The sequence below is a fragment of the Carcharhinus amblyrhynchos genome, chromosome 3 (genome assembly GCF_965287045.1).
Source record: "Carcharhinus amblyrhynchos chromosome 3, sCarAmb.v2.hapA, whole genome shotgun sequence".
NCBI lineage: Eukaryota > Metazoa > Chordata > Chondrichthyes > Carcharhiniformes > Carcharhinidae > Carcharhinus > Carcharhinus amblyrhynchos.
This window is the reverse complement of record NC_137326.1, coordinates 120,104,861-120,120,863: the sequence shown is the minus strand read 5'-3', so window position 1 is coordinate 120,120,863 and position 16,003 is coordinate 120,104,861. Positions and strand designations below refer to the sequence as shown.

The window sequence follows — 16,003 nt, the reverse complement described above, 5'->3', positions numbered from 1 at the left end:
AGTACGGCCTATGGATAGGGCTTTTTTATTCACTCATTCGCCAGACATGGGTGTCGCTGGCTGGCCAGCATTTATTGCCCATTCCTAGTTGCCCTTGAACTGAATGGCTTGCTAGGCCATTTCAGAAGGCAGCTGAGAATCAATCACATTGCTGAGCTCTGGAGACACATGTAGGCCAGACCAAGTAAGGACAGCAGATTTCTTTCCCTAAGGGGCATTGTTGAACCAGAGGGGTTTTTCCAACAATTGACAATGGTTTCATGGTCTATCTTCATCATATGGTCATTGCCTGGCCATCAGCAGGAGTGACAGTGATGCCATGTCTGTGCCATCAATTGGGAGCAAAACAGCTGCCACTAAAGCAGGGCAAGAATTAGCAGAGATTTCAGTCTCTGGGAGGTGGCTGCACGTGCATGCCTATTGCTTGAAGTTAGATCTTCTTTGTGAATTACAACTGGAGAATACTTCTAAACCCTCAGTTGAGTCTCTGCTGTGAAGCTGACTCTGATCTGTTGCCAGATTCCTGACACAGTGGCCCAGGGAAAAGTGAGGATAATTGCTGGTTATTGGCTCATTATTAGCCTTGATTGGCTTCCTTTCCCATCCCCCTCCTTCCCCCACCCTGCTGAGCAGGTTGCTATCGAATTCCTTAATCCAATTCCTGCAAAAGTGCTCGGAGATGTGAATGCATTGGGCTAAATGTTTTCATGCTCCTACCTCCGCAGCCCTGGGAAAATTCCAGCTTTTGTATCTGTAGCTGCCCTTTTTCTGGATGATCCAAAGCTGATCTCACTGTTCAGCTCTCTCCCACTCACTCTGCATATTCCTCTGCTTTAAGTTTTCATTCCTCTTTTCTCCGAAATAGTGCATTTATCTCTATTGCAGCAATTATTGCCTAGCGCACCATTTCATACTCCCATCAATTTACTGCACAATCGCTCTTAAATTCACCTGTTACGCTTGCAGGGGCAGTTTTATATTAAAGAATCCTCATTGTTATCTACAAGGAAAATCATCCTGCGCTACACACTTGATCAAAACTTTTACATGTAGTTTTCAAATCTCTAATGAAATTGCTTAGGCTCAAATTCTGCAGTGAAAACAATTGTTGTGTCTGACTCGTGTCTTATTCCTGATGAATGCAGCCTGGGTGCTCTTCATGGTGTTAATGCTTTCCTACAATGAGGCATCCAAAATTGCATGCTGTCTAATTACAAATTTATCGTTGTCTTTTTGCTCTTGTATTCCACATCCCTATTTATGAATTAAAGAAATGAGCGGAGCCTGATAAATGCTTTTTTCCCACTTACGCCAGTGTGTTTTCAAGGTATTACGGACATGGAAGTTCATTCGCCCTGTGGGTGGGAGTGGGGGGCAAGGTTGGCAGAATACCCATGTCTGCTAAGTTTGAGGTGGTATCAAATTTCTCTATCCACATCATATGAACAGTTTCAGTGACGGCCCATGTTTCTTTGGTGGCCTCTCTTCAATGCCACTAGCAAGCTCGGCACACAGCAGCAGGCCTGGCCGGCATATGGTTCAGCCAGCCTGCTCTTTCCTTCAGACGGGCTGTCTCTTAAAGGGAAGCTGCACATGCATATCACTAGCAAACTGAACACCAGAGCACACAGAAGGTCCATACTGATGAATAATGAGGCAACAGAAATGCAGGAGCAACGTCAAGGTCGTTGGCAGCAGTGCATGGGTAGGGGCCAGTTTCAATGACCACACTCGGAAAGGATTGGGATCAATGAAGGACAATGTGCGGCCCACAGAGTCGCCTGTGTCCCTGGGAGGCAAAGTAGGCCCGTGCTGTGGGGGAGGCAGTGGCCTAGTGATGTTATCACTGGCTGAGTAATCCAGAGATCTGGTGTCCCGGATTCAAATCCTGCCACGGCAGATGATGGAATTTGAATTCAATAAAAAAAAATCTGGAATCCAAAATAAATCTAATGATGACCATGAAACCATTGTTGATTATCATAAAAACCTATATGATTCATGAATGTCTAAGAAAATCTGCCATCCTTATCTGGACTGGCCTACACGTGACTCCAGAGCCACAGCAATGACTCTCAAATACCCTCTGAAATGGAGGACAATAAATGCTAGTCCAGCCAGCAACATCCACATCCCGTAAATAGATAAAACAAAACTAGAATTGGTATTGCGGGACTGAAGTTCACCACGATTTTCCGGCTGCTCACACTGGCAGGATCTTTCGGTTCTGCGCATCCCACCACAGGTTTCCCAGTGACGAAGGGTGCATTCAACGGGAAATCCATTGACAATGGCAGGGCCAGAAGATCCCACCATCGCCAGCCAATGGCAGGTGCCTCTGTGGCCGTGAAACATGTGGCAAGTTGAGCAGAAAGTCCATGTTTAACCTTCAAGGCTTTCTTTGTGATCCACAGGGTTCAGCATCTTTACATTAAGGATACACTCAATCCTTGGGTTTTTTTCCCCAGCATGTTTTACCTGTCTGCCTGTTCTGCAAACCTCTAGCTTGCTGAAATTTTGTGCTCTTTGCATTTGTCAAGCATTCTGCTTTTGTGTTGCCGTTTCAGTATTGTGCATCTGAAGTCCAAGTCTAATCATTGATCAATGAGGGCTGAAACCGAGATAGCATTGATCCTTGAGAACATCATTTCCAACCCTTGTCTAATCTCAGCGACATCAATTACCCCTGACCCTGTCTGCCAATAAACTTTCTTTTCATCCTGGTCTCAGACAGCTTGCCTAAATTCTTGTAACAGGCCTGTGAGATGTCTAGTAAACCTCTTCTGAAAATCCATACACAGCACAACTCCTGCAATCCCTATGCATACAGAGGCTTTCCATTTTCTAAGAAACCTATGCAATATGTTAATCACGATATGCTTTTTAATGAATGCATGCAGCTCATAATGATTAGCCTTTGCACCTCTGAATGATCATTTAGTTGATCTTGAGTTGTGGATTCTAAGGCAGGAATTTTCTGTTTCCCCCCCCATTCCTCATCCCTCCACCCCTACCCTCCACCCCGGGCAGGTTTTCTCACGACAGATATGGCGAGACATTGGCTTCCGATGGGATCTTCCAGTCCCACTGAAGACTTTGGCATTTTGCATGGCACACAGTCACCGGGGAACCTGCCATGTATGGTTAACTTAGGTGGGACCGGAAAATCCCATCCTAAGAGTTTGCCCACACTCTATGTTATAGATGATAATTACCCACCAGTCCATTCCAGGCACACTGGAAAATTGTGATTAGAATCTGTACTATTCTTTATTCATCTTCCTTTATTCATGCGTGGGAGATGGGTGTCGCGAGCTGGCCAGCATTTATTGCCCATCCCTAGTTATCCTTGAGCTGAGTGGCTTGCTAGGCTATTTCAGAGAGCAGTTGAGAGTCAACCACATTACTCTGGCTCTGGAGTCACATGTAGGCCAGACCAGGTAAGGACGGCAGATTCCCTTCTCTAAAGTACATTAGTGAACCAGATGGGTTCTTCCGACAATCGACAATAGTTACATGGTCATCAGTAGATCCTTAATTCCAGCTATTTCAATTGAATTCAAATTCCACCATCTGTCATGGCAGGATTTGGACACATGTCCCCAGAACATTAGCTGAGTTTTTGGATTAATAGTCCAGCAACAATACCACTAGGCCATTACCTCTCTAGCTTTCTTTAACAATTTGGGATGCTTATCATTAAGACTCAGTGACTTATCCAGCTTGAGTTTTCCAATTCTTTTCAAAACCGATTCCTGTTCCTCAGTCATTTCTGACAACTATTCTGCATCTGTCACAAGTGCATTAATAGTCTTCTATCCACATAAACCGCAAACCTTCGCATTTTTGAAATGGCATCTGGTTGGTGCATAATTCGCTGACAATCAGGAAATAGCCCCTACAATTCTGATGACAGTGCAACAAATATCTATGTGCCAAAATAATACACAACCAGTTCTATTTATACATCTTTACAGTTGAGAAATACTGGCCTATCATCCAGCTACCCGCCAGCTGTCCCATTTGTACAGTGACATTAACAGAGCATCGCTTTGTTTTTTTGTTAACTATCCTATTTATATAATTTAAGTGTGAGCTGATCATACAGATAATTATCAGCTATCTGATTGCAGAAGAGCAAAAAACTACTTTAACATCTTGATTTTGAGCAGGTGGTGCCATCCCAAGTTTCAGGCCTGATGTCCTGCTCGCTTCAGCTGACTTCCCATCTAGAATGGACAAGAGGAAGGTGCAGAGTGGCTACTGGCAGAGGAAGATGGGACTTGCAAGCAAATAGCAAGAAACAGGTTTTTGCATTGTTTTGTGGGAAAGAGAGGGAGGTCTGGTGGAAAAGATTGTGATTTTCTTTGCAGGACCTTGAGGGGCTTCCATGCTCAAACCCTGATCAAAATTACTTCAAGGTCCTGTAGATATTGTAAGGAACTTGATTGGCATTTATATAAGAGGCTCGTCCCTGAGTCTAACTATGCTGAACAGCCATCCAGGACAAAATAATTATAGAATCCCTACAATGCAGAAAAGGCCATTCAGCCCATCGACTCTCTGACAGAGTATCTTCCCTATCCTATCCTTGTAACCCCAAACACTTACCATGACTACTCAATCTAACCTACATGTCTTGGGAAACACTGAGGGCCAATTTGGCAATGTCCAATCCACCTAGCCTGCACATCTTCAGAGTGTGGGAGGAAACCAGAACACCCAGAGGAAACCCATGCAGAGACGGGAGAATGTGCCAACTCCACACAGATAGTCACCCAACAAAGAAACTCGTTTGATCAGCAACTCGTGCATCACCTTAAACATTCCCTCCCTCCACCACCGATGCAGCATCACCAAGACGCACTGCAGGAACTTGCCAAGCCTCCAAGAGCACATTGCAAACCCATGACCTTCACCATCTAGAACAGCAAGGGCAACAGATGCATGGTAACAGCATCGCTGGCAAGCTCCTCTCCAAGACATACACCATTTGGTCTTGGAACTATACCTTTCATTGTCATAGATCAAAAACTTACAACTTCTTTCCAAACTGTTGTACTGACATCAAATGAAGTGTTGTGGCACAAGGAGGCACAAATAAAAGGAGAAAAGAAACAGAAAATGTTGCAGAAACTCAGCAGGTCTGAAAGCATCTGTGGAAAGAGGATATAGAGCCAACTCCGAAGTCAATACTTCCTTCCTGAGGTGTGTTGTCCAGAACCAAATGTATTTGCCAATCAAGTACATGGTTCATCAAGACCCCAGAAGCCCTCACTCCAGCTTGCACTTTCATCACCTCACATGGTGAAACATTTTTCAGGTGAAAGATGAAACCTAATTGGGCCAACATTCTCTGGAGTTTAGGAAAATAAGAGGCAATCTCATTAAAACTTTCAAAATTCTGAGGTGGTTTGATAGTGTGGACACTTAAAGATTGTTTCCATTAGTTGGGGAATCAAAAACAGGGGGCCCAGTCTCAAGACAAAAGGCCGATCACTTAGGACTGAGATGAACAGGCATCAAAGCATTGTGAATCTTTCGAATTCTCTACCGCAGTGGGTTGTGGATGTTGCATTGTTGAGTATATTTAGGTTAGAATCATAGAATCCTACATTGCAGAAGGAGGCCATTCGGCCCATCAAGTCTGCACTGATCACAATTCTACCCAGGCCTTATCCGCATAACCCCATGCATTTACCCCAGCTAGTCCCCCGACACTAAAGGGCAACTTAGCATGCCCAATCCACCAAACCCGCACGCACATCTTTGAACTGTGGGAGGAAACCGGAGCACTGAAGGAAACCCATGCAGACATAGGGAGATTGTGCAGAGACTCCACACAGACAGTGATCCAAGCCCTGGAATCGAACCTGGATCCCTGGCGCTGTGAGGCAGCAGTGCTAACCACTATGCCACTGCGCCGCCCGGCTGGGGTTGGATTCTCTGTCGACATTTTCAGGGGGAGGGGATGAAAACAGTGGAAGGGTTGGGGAATTGAGTGGGAAGTCCAAAACAGCTTTTGCACTGGTGGGATTTCCCTGCGCAATTGTCCCAGTTCTCGTTCCAATGACATAACTTTAAAAGTTGGAATCCTCATTTACATCTGAATGCATTTGCATCTCAGGAATTTACGCTTAATCCTCCTCCAACATTAGACTGTCCATTCATATTGGCACGACCTCACACTGATGTGAATCATGACTGCCCCCTTCCCATCCCCCCAACCCCATGTCATGCACCTGGTGAAGAGAACCTGCTGGAGGTGCACAGGGAAGTATAGCCCTAAGGGGGGGAGATGGTCATACCTGGTGGCATGTTGGCACTAGGCAGTGTTGGAGAAGTGCTGGGGAAGTGCCAGGGGGTGGAGGGGGATTCCTTGGTGGAGGTGCTGGGGGTTCAATGGTTGAGGGGGGGAGATCGGCAGGGAGGTAGTTCCATGGTGGGTGGGCGGAAGTAGTTCCATGGTGGGAGGGGGAGGTAGTTCCATGGTAGCGGGGGGGTGCGGAGGTAGTTCCATGGTGGCATGGGGGCAGTGTTTCCTTGTCCATAGGGATGGCGGGTGGCCCATGTCTGTGGGGCATTCCCTTTTGCTATTTACTTTACTAATACTAAGTGGCTGGCACTTACCACGAGTATTTAAGTCCATTTAAGTCCAGCAAGGGGCATGCATGCGGCAGGTTGTAGTGGGCTGCTCTTGGACGTTGCTTCGGGAGTTGCCTATTGCTTCATGTCGTTAGTGTGCTTAAACTGGACCATCTCGAGGGCAACATGACAGCTCAGAGACTATCTCTGTTGCTGTGCGGACACATGGATTTGGGCCTGTGTCTGTGGGAGTTTGCACGTTCTCCCCGTGGTTGCGTGGGTTTCCTCCGGGTACTCCGGTTTCCTCCCACATCCCCAAAGATGTGCTTATAGGCTGATTGATTGGGTACTAAATTGTCCCTAAATTGGACCTCCCTGATCCTGGCACATTAGGCGTAGACTAAAATCATGAATAGGACACTGAGACAGTGGGACGGCGGCGCGGGCTCGTTGGGCCGAAGGGCCTGTTTCCCGTGCTGTGTTGTTCTTTGACCTTCTTTGACCTCTTTAAAAAGACCACCCACCAGTGTGACCTTGTGGGACCTGCCCTTTACTTTTTCCCTGACCAAATATCAGAAAATATGGGGGGAGAAGCCAGTAGTGCAGCTGGTGGGTTACTTTCTGCTAGTCCTGCCTGAGCTGATAGTTTGACAAAAAAATGGGAAAATTCCGCCCTGGGTCTCTCAGGGATTTGAGGGATTATGGGGTGTGGGCAGGAAAATGGAGTTAGAGCCCAAGATCAGCCACGATCATATTGAACTATAGAGGAGGCTCAATGGGCCATTGGTCTATGCCTGCTCCGATTTCTTACATCCTTATGGAAGAGGCAAGGCCTTTATATAATGAATCAATGAAGCAAAGATTGATTTAATGTTTGCGCCTCGCCACATTCCTTAAAAAAACTCTTCACAGGCAATGATTCTTTTTGGAAAGCAATTGGGGTGGCACAGTGGTTAGCACTGCTGCCTCACAGTACCAGGGAAACAGGTTCGACTCCTGGTTTGGGTCACTGCCTGTGCGGAGTCTGCACATTCTCCCCGGTCTACGTGGGTTTCCTCTGGATGCTCTGGTTTCCTCCCACAGCCCAAAAGATGTGCTGGTTAGGTGCAATGGCCACTCTAAATTCTCCCTGAGGGCATCCAAACAGGTGCTGGAGTGTGGCGACTAGGGGATTTTCACAGTAACTTCATGTAAGCCTACTTCTGGCATTAATAAATAAGCTACTGTTGTGTAGACTAATTGAAAACCACTTAAAATGTAACATGGTTCCATGAAAGGCAAATGAGCTGAATGACCTGTTTTTGGGTGTTGTGTTTGAAGACAGAATTTTGGCCAGGTCACTGGGTGAGTTCTCTGATCATCTTCAAATAGTGCTTGAGATCTTTTGTGTTCACCTCCATCACTGCATCAAGCAGCCTTGGCAATGGTTTATTGTCTCCCCTCAGAAGACAGCATCTCCGGCAGTGCAAGGCTCCGCGGTACAGAAATTTGTATTTCAGAAGCATTTTCCATAATAAAATAAGTAAACATTAGTGCGTTACTCACATCTGTCAGGACATAATATACATCATACAGTCTGGAAATCTTGCTTGATGCATAGTCTTGAAGCATTACACAGTTTCAAGAGATTCTATTTGCGTCGGTGTCATATGGTCTCATGGGCCCACTTTCACTCTATTTATATATATAGCACATAACAAAGAAGTCTTTCTTTCATATAGCGTACATCTGCGTCCGTCATACCTGAGATGTCACATGTTAAAATGCCACACCTTGTTACAAATGGAAAGCAATTTTAAGATCAGCTAATAGCTGGTCACATTTTTCTGAATTAGGGGAGAAGACATTGATTATCAAATAGTTTATTTATTAGTGTCACAAGTGGGCAAAAAGCTCTCAACAAACAAACAATTAGCCCCTAATTAATCCATAAGAAACCACTAATTGACCTCATAATGTTACTATTTATTAGCATTGGACCTTATAGCCTTAAACGAACAGACTGATTACACTTAACATTGTCATTAAAGATGATATTGTGTGCCATTTGGTTTAATGTTCCAGTCCTTGTACCACACAGCACAGATGGAATTTTCCCATCTGGAATTGAGTCCCACAGCGGGGGTGGTGTTGGGGAGTGTTTCCCACAGCAGAGGCCACCAGGAATTTGTTCCATATCATGTGCCTTGGCCTAATTAAATATGCATGGGAGTGTTTTGTGATCTTTCCCATGGCAGGGCAAGCTGGGTAACTCGTGCCCCACAATCATATCCAGGCACCATCTTGAAAAGGAATCTGGACATAACTGACAAGCCATTGAAGATAGAAGATGGAATTCATGAAGATAGGAAATGGATCTCCAGGAATACTCTGAAGAAGGAAAGTGGACCTCTTTGAAGACACCAGAGCTGGAATATCTATTTCATAGATGCCCCTCCCTCACCCACTGCTGTGAGGCCTCCATTGCAAACTCTGGAGACAGCCGCATTCCTTCCTAAGATAAGTCCCAACTTCTGTACACCACATTAGTCCAGACATGTTCTGGATACATTTGATTTCCTGCTGGCATTGTGGACAATTGGGCATGGAAGGCAACTCCAGTCGGGCCTTCATCTGCATCCCGTAAGATTTCATGCTGACCTCAGGTGAATTATGACCTGCCATGGTGGCCAGGAGCAATGATCCTACCATGTTATGCCAGTTTGAAACTGATTTTTAAACCTCCTATTGCATTCTATCTCCCACTTCAGGATGTGGGGAGCTAGGGGAGCTGGGGGAGCTGGCGGGTGGGATGGGATGGGGGGCTGTGTTGGATACACAGGAAACTCAACCCCATATCCTCCAACTAGATAAAATCTATCCAAAGCTAGTGAATGAAGCCACGGGGAAAATATTAGCGGTTTGGATCTTCATTTTCCAATTCTCTGGCCACAGGTGTGACGCCAGAGGACTGAAGTGCTGTGAACATTGTACTGTTGTTATAAGGGCCTGGAGGGGAAAGGAAGGACTTATTTGCCTTTGCAAAGGAGTCGCCAACTGATGACGGACATTTAAAGTAGATAGCAGAAGGATTAGAAGGGAATTGAGGAGAATTAGTTCCACCTGGTGGGTGTTTGGAACTCGTGTCTAAAAGAGTGGGAGAGACAGAAACACACTTAGGAAGTACTTGGAAATGCACTTGAATTGCTATAGCCTGCAAGGATATCGATTGAAACATGAGCTTAGAGTGGATGGCTGTTCTTTTAGCCAGCAGAAACATGATGGGCTGAAGGCCCCCTTCTGTGCCGTTTCTGAGAATCTACAATTCTATGACTTACAGTGGGCATCTTTACCGGGCATTCAGTACTATTTCATAAATGTCTTTGACATTGGAACATACTTTTTTTTACCCCACTTGGTCATCAGATGCAAAATGTATTTTAATATTTACCGTTTTATTGCTTCCTCTTGCCTCAGTCTTCTTTCACTTTTTTCTTTGAGATATGCCAAATTTGTTTCATTCCGCATGCGATCATTTTCACGAGCAATGTCTGAGGCATTCTGAATCACCAAAGCATCATAAGCCCTCAGTCCCTTGTCTTCAATGAACTGGAGGAAATTGGTCAAGGCAGCATCTTCCTGCTTAGAAGTCATCTTCCTTCAAAAAGCAGATGCGAAACGGAGTAGCACGTTCTGTGTGATGTGGAGAGAGTAACTCTATTAAAACAGCAGGCACGTTCAAATTACTCATCACAGCTATTAGCAGGAAAGTCAAATGTTTCCTAATTAGACGTAAAGGTTTATTTTCTCTGTCTGTTGTGTAAGTCTAATCCCCAATGCAGCGTGTCACACACAGGGTCAACCCACTGGTTTAAACAGTTACGATGAATATTTGCTCCAAGATTTGATTCCATTTCATCGCTAACACGCAGGAAATGAAACCATAAGAAGTTCCCAGTAAAATTACCTGTACTCCCACAAAAATCAGAATCTAATGTTCAGAAACTTCTTTAAATAGAAATTGGAAGATGTTTAAATTTTAGCTCGATAGAAAGGATCAGTCAAGAGAAAGCCTGAGATTAGTCTCGACACTGCCCGTTGCTCCAATTGCATGCACCAGGAAAGGCAAAATAACCATTTGTTTAAAGTTTATTTATTAATGTCACAAGTAGGATTACATTAACACTGCAATGAAGTTACTGTGAAAATCTCCTAGTCGCCATACTCTGGCGCCTGTCGGGTACACTGAGGGAGAATTTAGCACGGCCAATGCACCTAACTAGCACATCTTTTGGACTGTGGAGGGAAACCGGAGCACCCGGAGGAAAGCCACGCAGACATGGGGGGGAATGTGCAGATTCTGCACAGACAGTGACTCAAGCCGGGAATCGAACCCGGGTTCCTGGCGCTGTGAGGCAGTGATGTGAAATCACCGTCTCTCTCGGAATCACATTTATCCCTCTTGATGGGTGCGGAGGGTGCTCACAATCAAAAACAAGAAAATGTGGGCAAGCTGATTTCATTCTTGCTGTGGATACCATGAGTACACGTGCATACAGTTTCTGCATGGCACTCCAGGGAGAATCGACTCCAAGTGCACTTTCTGGTTAAATCCAAGGGCAAGGCAAGAGTATTTTTAATGCACACTCAAAATAAGGCATCTTTCATGTGACATAATGGCTGCAAAATAAATTGCACATACGGCAAACAAAATGGATTCTATAACAAATGTCAGAATTGCATGTAGGATGTACAAGACTCGGCATCACAGACTGCAATCCCATTTAACGGATGGACTGAGATTCTGGATGAATGTGTAATGAATGATTCCAGGAGGAAGTTATGGTGCTTGTCAAAAACTGGTCAACTCTGCCACTATAACATAAATGATTAATAAACTGTGTAGAAATGTGCTGTGTTCGGTTTGCCAGCTATAATCAATTATTAATAGACATTATTGGCTTATTAATAAAGAAGTAACTTGTGAAAGCAATACGTGGTGATAACTTCAATTTTTAAAAAAATTAGTGCCTTTTTTAGATTTGCTCTCATGGTACCAGCTATATAGGTAGTCACTGGTTAAGAGGGAGAATTCATTCCACTTAACCTTCTGAGCTCTGAAGAGCCTTTTTTTTGTTCTAATAGCATACACACTTCCTTTCATATCTATTACCTGAACCATTTGATTTTGAGAATGGAATTAAAGGAAAGGTACACAGAAAGCAATAAGTCAATTAAAAAAAAAGAGAAAATTGATGTTATTTCTGGAATGTTGTAGTTCTGGAATCAGCGTTGGAATAATGACCTTGATCTATGTTAATTTTTACTTCAGTGCTGAAATGCCATTGCAGCCCTCGAACGGTTAATTGAAATCCAACAAGCACAGGACCAAATTACACACACACACAGACAATGTGGAATAAAGAATCAGCAAACATACCCACATGTGCTGAGATATTCGAAGGGAGGCAGCTGTGAGACCACTGTCTGCTATGTTGGCATTAAACAAAATGAACTTTGAAAGAAAGCCCTTCTCCTTCCCTGTGGATCACCTCAGTGCAGTTTGAAGGATTTTCCTCTCCAATACTGTGAGCGTGGTCACTGTTCCAGCAACACTTTTCAAATCAATCTATCCTTGCAGAACGTTGCATGAAGCTTTAAGTCCTGTCGATTCCCGTAGTGCGCCAAAAACAAGCAGGAAAAATGACAAGTTGATTATTCCCCCCCATCCCACCCCCTTTCTAGGTTTGTTTATCGTGCAGAAAAAAATTGTCCTTGGACTCTTTGTTGTTGGGTTTAGCTCAGATTGAGAACAGGTGCTGTCTTCCTCTTATCCACATCCATAGAAAGAAACCGGGGGTTTGGGGGGTGGGGGGGTGGGAGGTTTGCTGTAAATTACACCCTGATTCTCAGTCCATTAAAATGACAGCTGGATCCTTTTTCACCCACTTTAAAACACCGAAGGAAACGGCACAACCCTAATACAATCACCTCCAGTTCGCCAGCCAGCTTTCTTTGCACATGGTGTTTCACCCAGGCAAGAAGAGGGGAGGATAACAAATAAAGCACAGCATCTTCTAATGGTTTCCTCCTGGAGCAGAGGGGTGCTCTCTCATCCTTTCCCTTTCTCCCTTTCAGATGCAGCAGGTTCTGTGCATTCTGTCTTGTGGCATCATCTCTCCTCCCCCGCCTGCCTCCACCAGCACCCCCCCCCCACCCACCCCAGCTCCCTCCCTCACCCCTCCCCAATAAGTACTGGCAGGCTTACAATTCTCAGCTGCTTCAGCCCCTGAAACTAACTGCGGATTAATCAAGGATTCTGAATGTTTTTGTTTTTTAGAAAAAAAGGCAGCCTACCTTCTCGTGTTTCGGTCTGTGTGCAGTCTGCAGGTATTTACTGACCGTGTGATCAACATGCCAGCACTCTGGACAGCTTTTGGCTGGGCCCATCGATGGAGGGAAGGGGATCGGTGTCTGTGGTGGCAGAGAAAGCAGCAAAGCGAGCTCACTCTGCTCTCAATAGCAGCTCCCAGGGGTGTCGGGTCCTCATTAGAGGCTGCTGTCTAGGCAGCATCTCCTGCTCCCCTCTCCTCCCCGCAGCCTTCCTCTTTAATTAGCGAGCGAGGTTGGCACGGAATTAAAACGACTGCCTTAATTCCACTGTGGGGGCACACCTTGTGTTTCTCCCTTGGAAAACAGTCAAAGTGAACCTTTCACCGAGGTGGATCATCCCCACGTGATGGTAAAGGTGAATTTGAGCATGTGACGCTTCTTCTGTAAAATGAACAGCCACTTCATTCTGACAAGGCAGCCAATGCTCCACATCGCCCATCAATGCTTCTCCCTCCACGCTATGGTGCAATGTCAAAATATTCTCCAACGAGATTAATCTGCTGGAGAGAGCTGGTGAAAAAAGCTGGGGACATTTTTAATCTTGTTAAAACAGCACCGTCCAAATCGTCGGTGGTCTGTTGTATCGAACCTGCTTTTCTGATGTTGCCTCCTCTCGGTGCCAAAATTAAATGAGAATTAAAGTTTTATTACTTAGTTTCTGCACTATCCTTTTAGCACCATGGACAGCAATCTAGTGTCACTGCCTCGCCAGCGCTTTGCTTCTGTTTTTTTTTCATCCTTTGATGCCAATGACTTTTAATGATTGCATCTATCAAAACAGCCCGTCAAAAGACCACAGTTCCCACTCCAATCCGTGCAATTCTATTACCTCCCCTTCTTGAGTTAATTACAATTGTATACTATTCGCTATCATGCCGTCAAAAAGGGCTTTTAAGCTGCGACTGCAGCTGGGGGTCCCTAATGCAGTGTCAGCTCCTTCTCCAGTACTGAACCACAGATCCTTTGGGAATGTATGGCCTTTCCCTTAAAAGCCAGAATGTCGAAAAGTCTTTTATTTTTTTAAATATCTGTATTGGTGGATTCTTTGGTCTGTGAAATGTGTGCCTAGCCAATGACTGCGTAAGTGCAGAGTTCAGTGAACTTGAAGGCATTCAGCCAGTTAAGAAATGATGATTAAAGCTACAGAGTGTCCCAGATTCACACCTCACCATGAACAAAAAGCACTCATCTTTGTCTTTCTCTTTTCCGTTGCCTTTTATTTCCTCCTTTGATCCCACTCTTCCTTCTGTGCATCATCCTCACAGATCACAACAGTGAGTGATCAAGCCAAAGCACTTCTGTAACAATATCTGAAGGGTTTGAACTGAGCCGCTTGGGTTTGCTTCAGCTTTGATACTTCTCCCTCTCTCTGTTTGTGATGCTGTTTCACCTCGACATCACATTTTCCTCCGCAGGTCTCCCCGGTTTCTAAAGAAGGCCTGATAGCACTTCACAACGCCAAGGTAAAGACAAGCTTTACCCCTTAAATACAGACAGAGAGTGCTGGAAAGGCCGAGCAGGTCAGGCAGCATCTGGGAAGTCACAAAGTTAATGGGCGGAATCTTACCAAAACATGGCTAAGTGTCAGGGAAATCCCATATGTCTGTATCCAGAGAAACGGGACAGTTTTCATGCCAGATCTTATGGCACTTTGTCCAGAAAAAAATGGAGCGTGTTTTATGCCGTCACGTTAAGGGGTGGGGGCTTAATCACACCAGCAAAGCTGGCTGCATTGAAATTGGGCACTTTTTTTAAAGAATCAGAGGAGAAAATAACCTTCTCCCCCCACTAGACATGGAAGTGTCAGAGGCTCCCCCTCCCATCGTGATCAAAGTCGACATCCTCCATCCTGCCCCCCCCCCCATCCATGATCAAACATGATCAAAGCTGGCATTGTACTGACTCCCTCCCCCCTCCCCCTCCCCCACCACCCCCAACAGTCATTTTTGGACTGTTGGAGCCCCCAACACCCCCTCAACCTTAAACAGTCAATGCCGACATTGGACCCCTTTCCTCACCCTGCCCACAGCCTACGCCTGCTCCGAATCCTTCCCCCTAATGCCCCAAATCACCAGTATCCTTACCACTCCCACAGCCCTAACTACTAACTTTACCATCATTCACTCAATCTTTTCTCAAAACAAAGTGAACACATAGCTCCTGCCAAAGACAGATCGTCTTGGGAGGGAGGAGGGGTTGGGGGGGTGGGATGGGAGAGTGGTGCATTGTGGGGGGAAGTTGGGAAATGGATTGGGACAACACCACCTTTAAACCCTCTGCCTCTTCAAGGACAAGGCCCTGGAGACCATGGACTCAACACTTGATGCAGACAATGGCAGATTTGGTAGTAGCTTGCTGGCGCCAGGTTAATAAATAATAAGTTATTTTGTTACCTGGCATCCCTCTGAAACACCTTTCAGATGGAACTTTCCAAACCCTTTCTTTATCTCCTTAAACTCAAGGAATATTGATTACCCACTCTTTTCTATCCTTCCTTTTTTGCAGATCCACTATAGCGATGGGAGGCACAGGAGGAGAATAATGATGATAAAAATGAGGGGAAGTAAGAGGAGCAGGAAGATTTATCCTCCCTATGGTGCAGGAGCAATGCACTCCTGTCGGCAGCAAAATTATACATTTCAGTTACCATAAATCCTTGGAGATTGATCTTTGACTTTCATATAGATATAATGCTCTTCCAATATCCTTTCTTCAGGCTATCCCCCGTATGTTCTGGACTCCACTACTCCAAAACCATTTACAGCCTTATCCTCAGCCTACACTGGGAAGGTGCCACATCCTGATGAACTCCCAAATCCTCCTGTCCCTCATATTCAGTGAATAATTTGGTGCCATACCCTTAATGCCATAATCTAATTTCCCCCGCCCTCTCCAGGTGATGGTGCCTGAGCTGGTGCAGAGAAGAGAAGAAACAAGTGCCATAGGTGGCACCTTGCTTGGAAGTTTTGTCTTTTGTGTAGGTCACCAAGGGAGGGAGTGGCAACTTCAATGACAGAAGATCCCCAGCTACAAGTGGCCAGGAACT

The 16,003-nt window shown here is 45.2% G+C and overlaps 1 protein-coding gene across 2 annotated transcripts in view; it reads right to left on the bottom strand.

The window, feature by feature from the left end:
• The window catches only part of nyap2a (neuronal tyrosine-phosphorylated phosphoinositide-3-kinase adaptor 2a), a 142,895-nt gene extending 129,857 nt beyond the window's left edge, over nt 1-13,038 (bottom strand). Inside the window, exons 1-2 of one of the 2 annotated variants that reach the window (XM_080186491.1) lie at nt 12,922-13,038; nt 10,016-10,257 (exon numbers count right to left, since the gene is read on the bottom strand). In XM_080186491.1, coding sequence (XP_080042617.1) covers nt 10,016-10,218 — 203 coding nt within the window. In that variant the 5' untranslated portion in view covers nt 10,219-10,257; nt 12,922-13,038. Of the gene's footprint in view, nt 1-10,015; nt 10,258-12,004; nt 12,049-12,921 lie in introns of those variants that run through there. The other variant, XM_080186492.1, reaches the window with a different exon arrangement.
• Nucleotides 13,039-16,003: the final 2,965 nt, after the last annotated feature.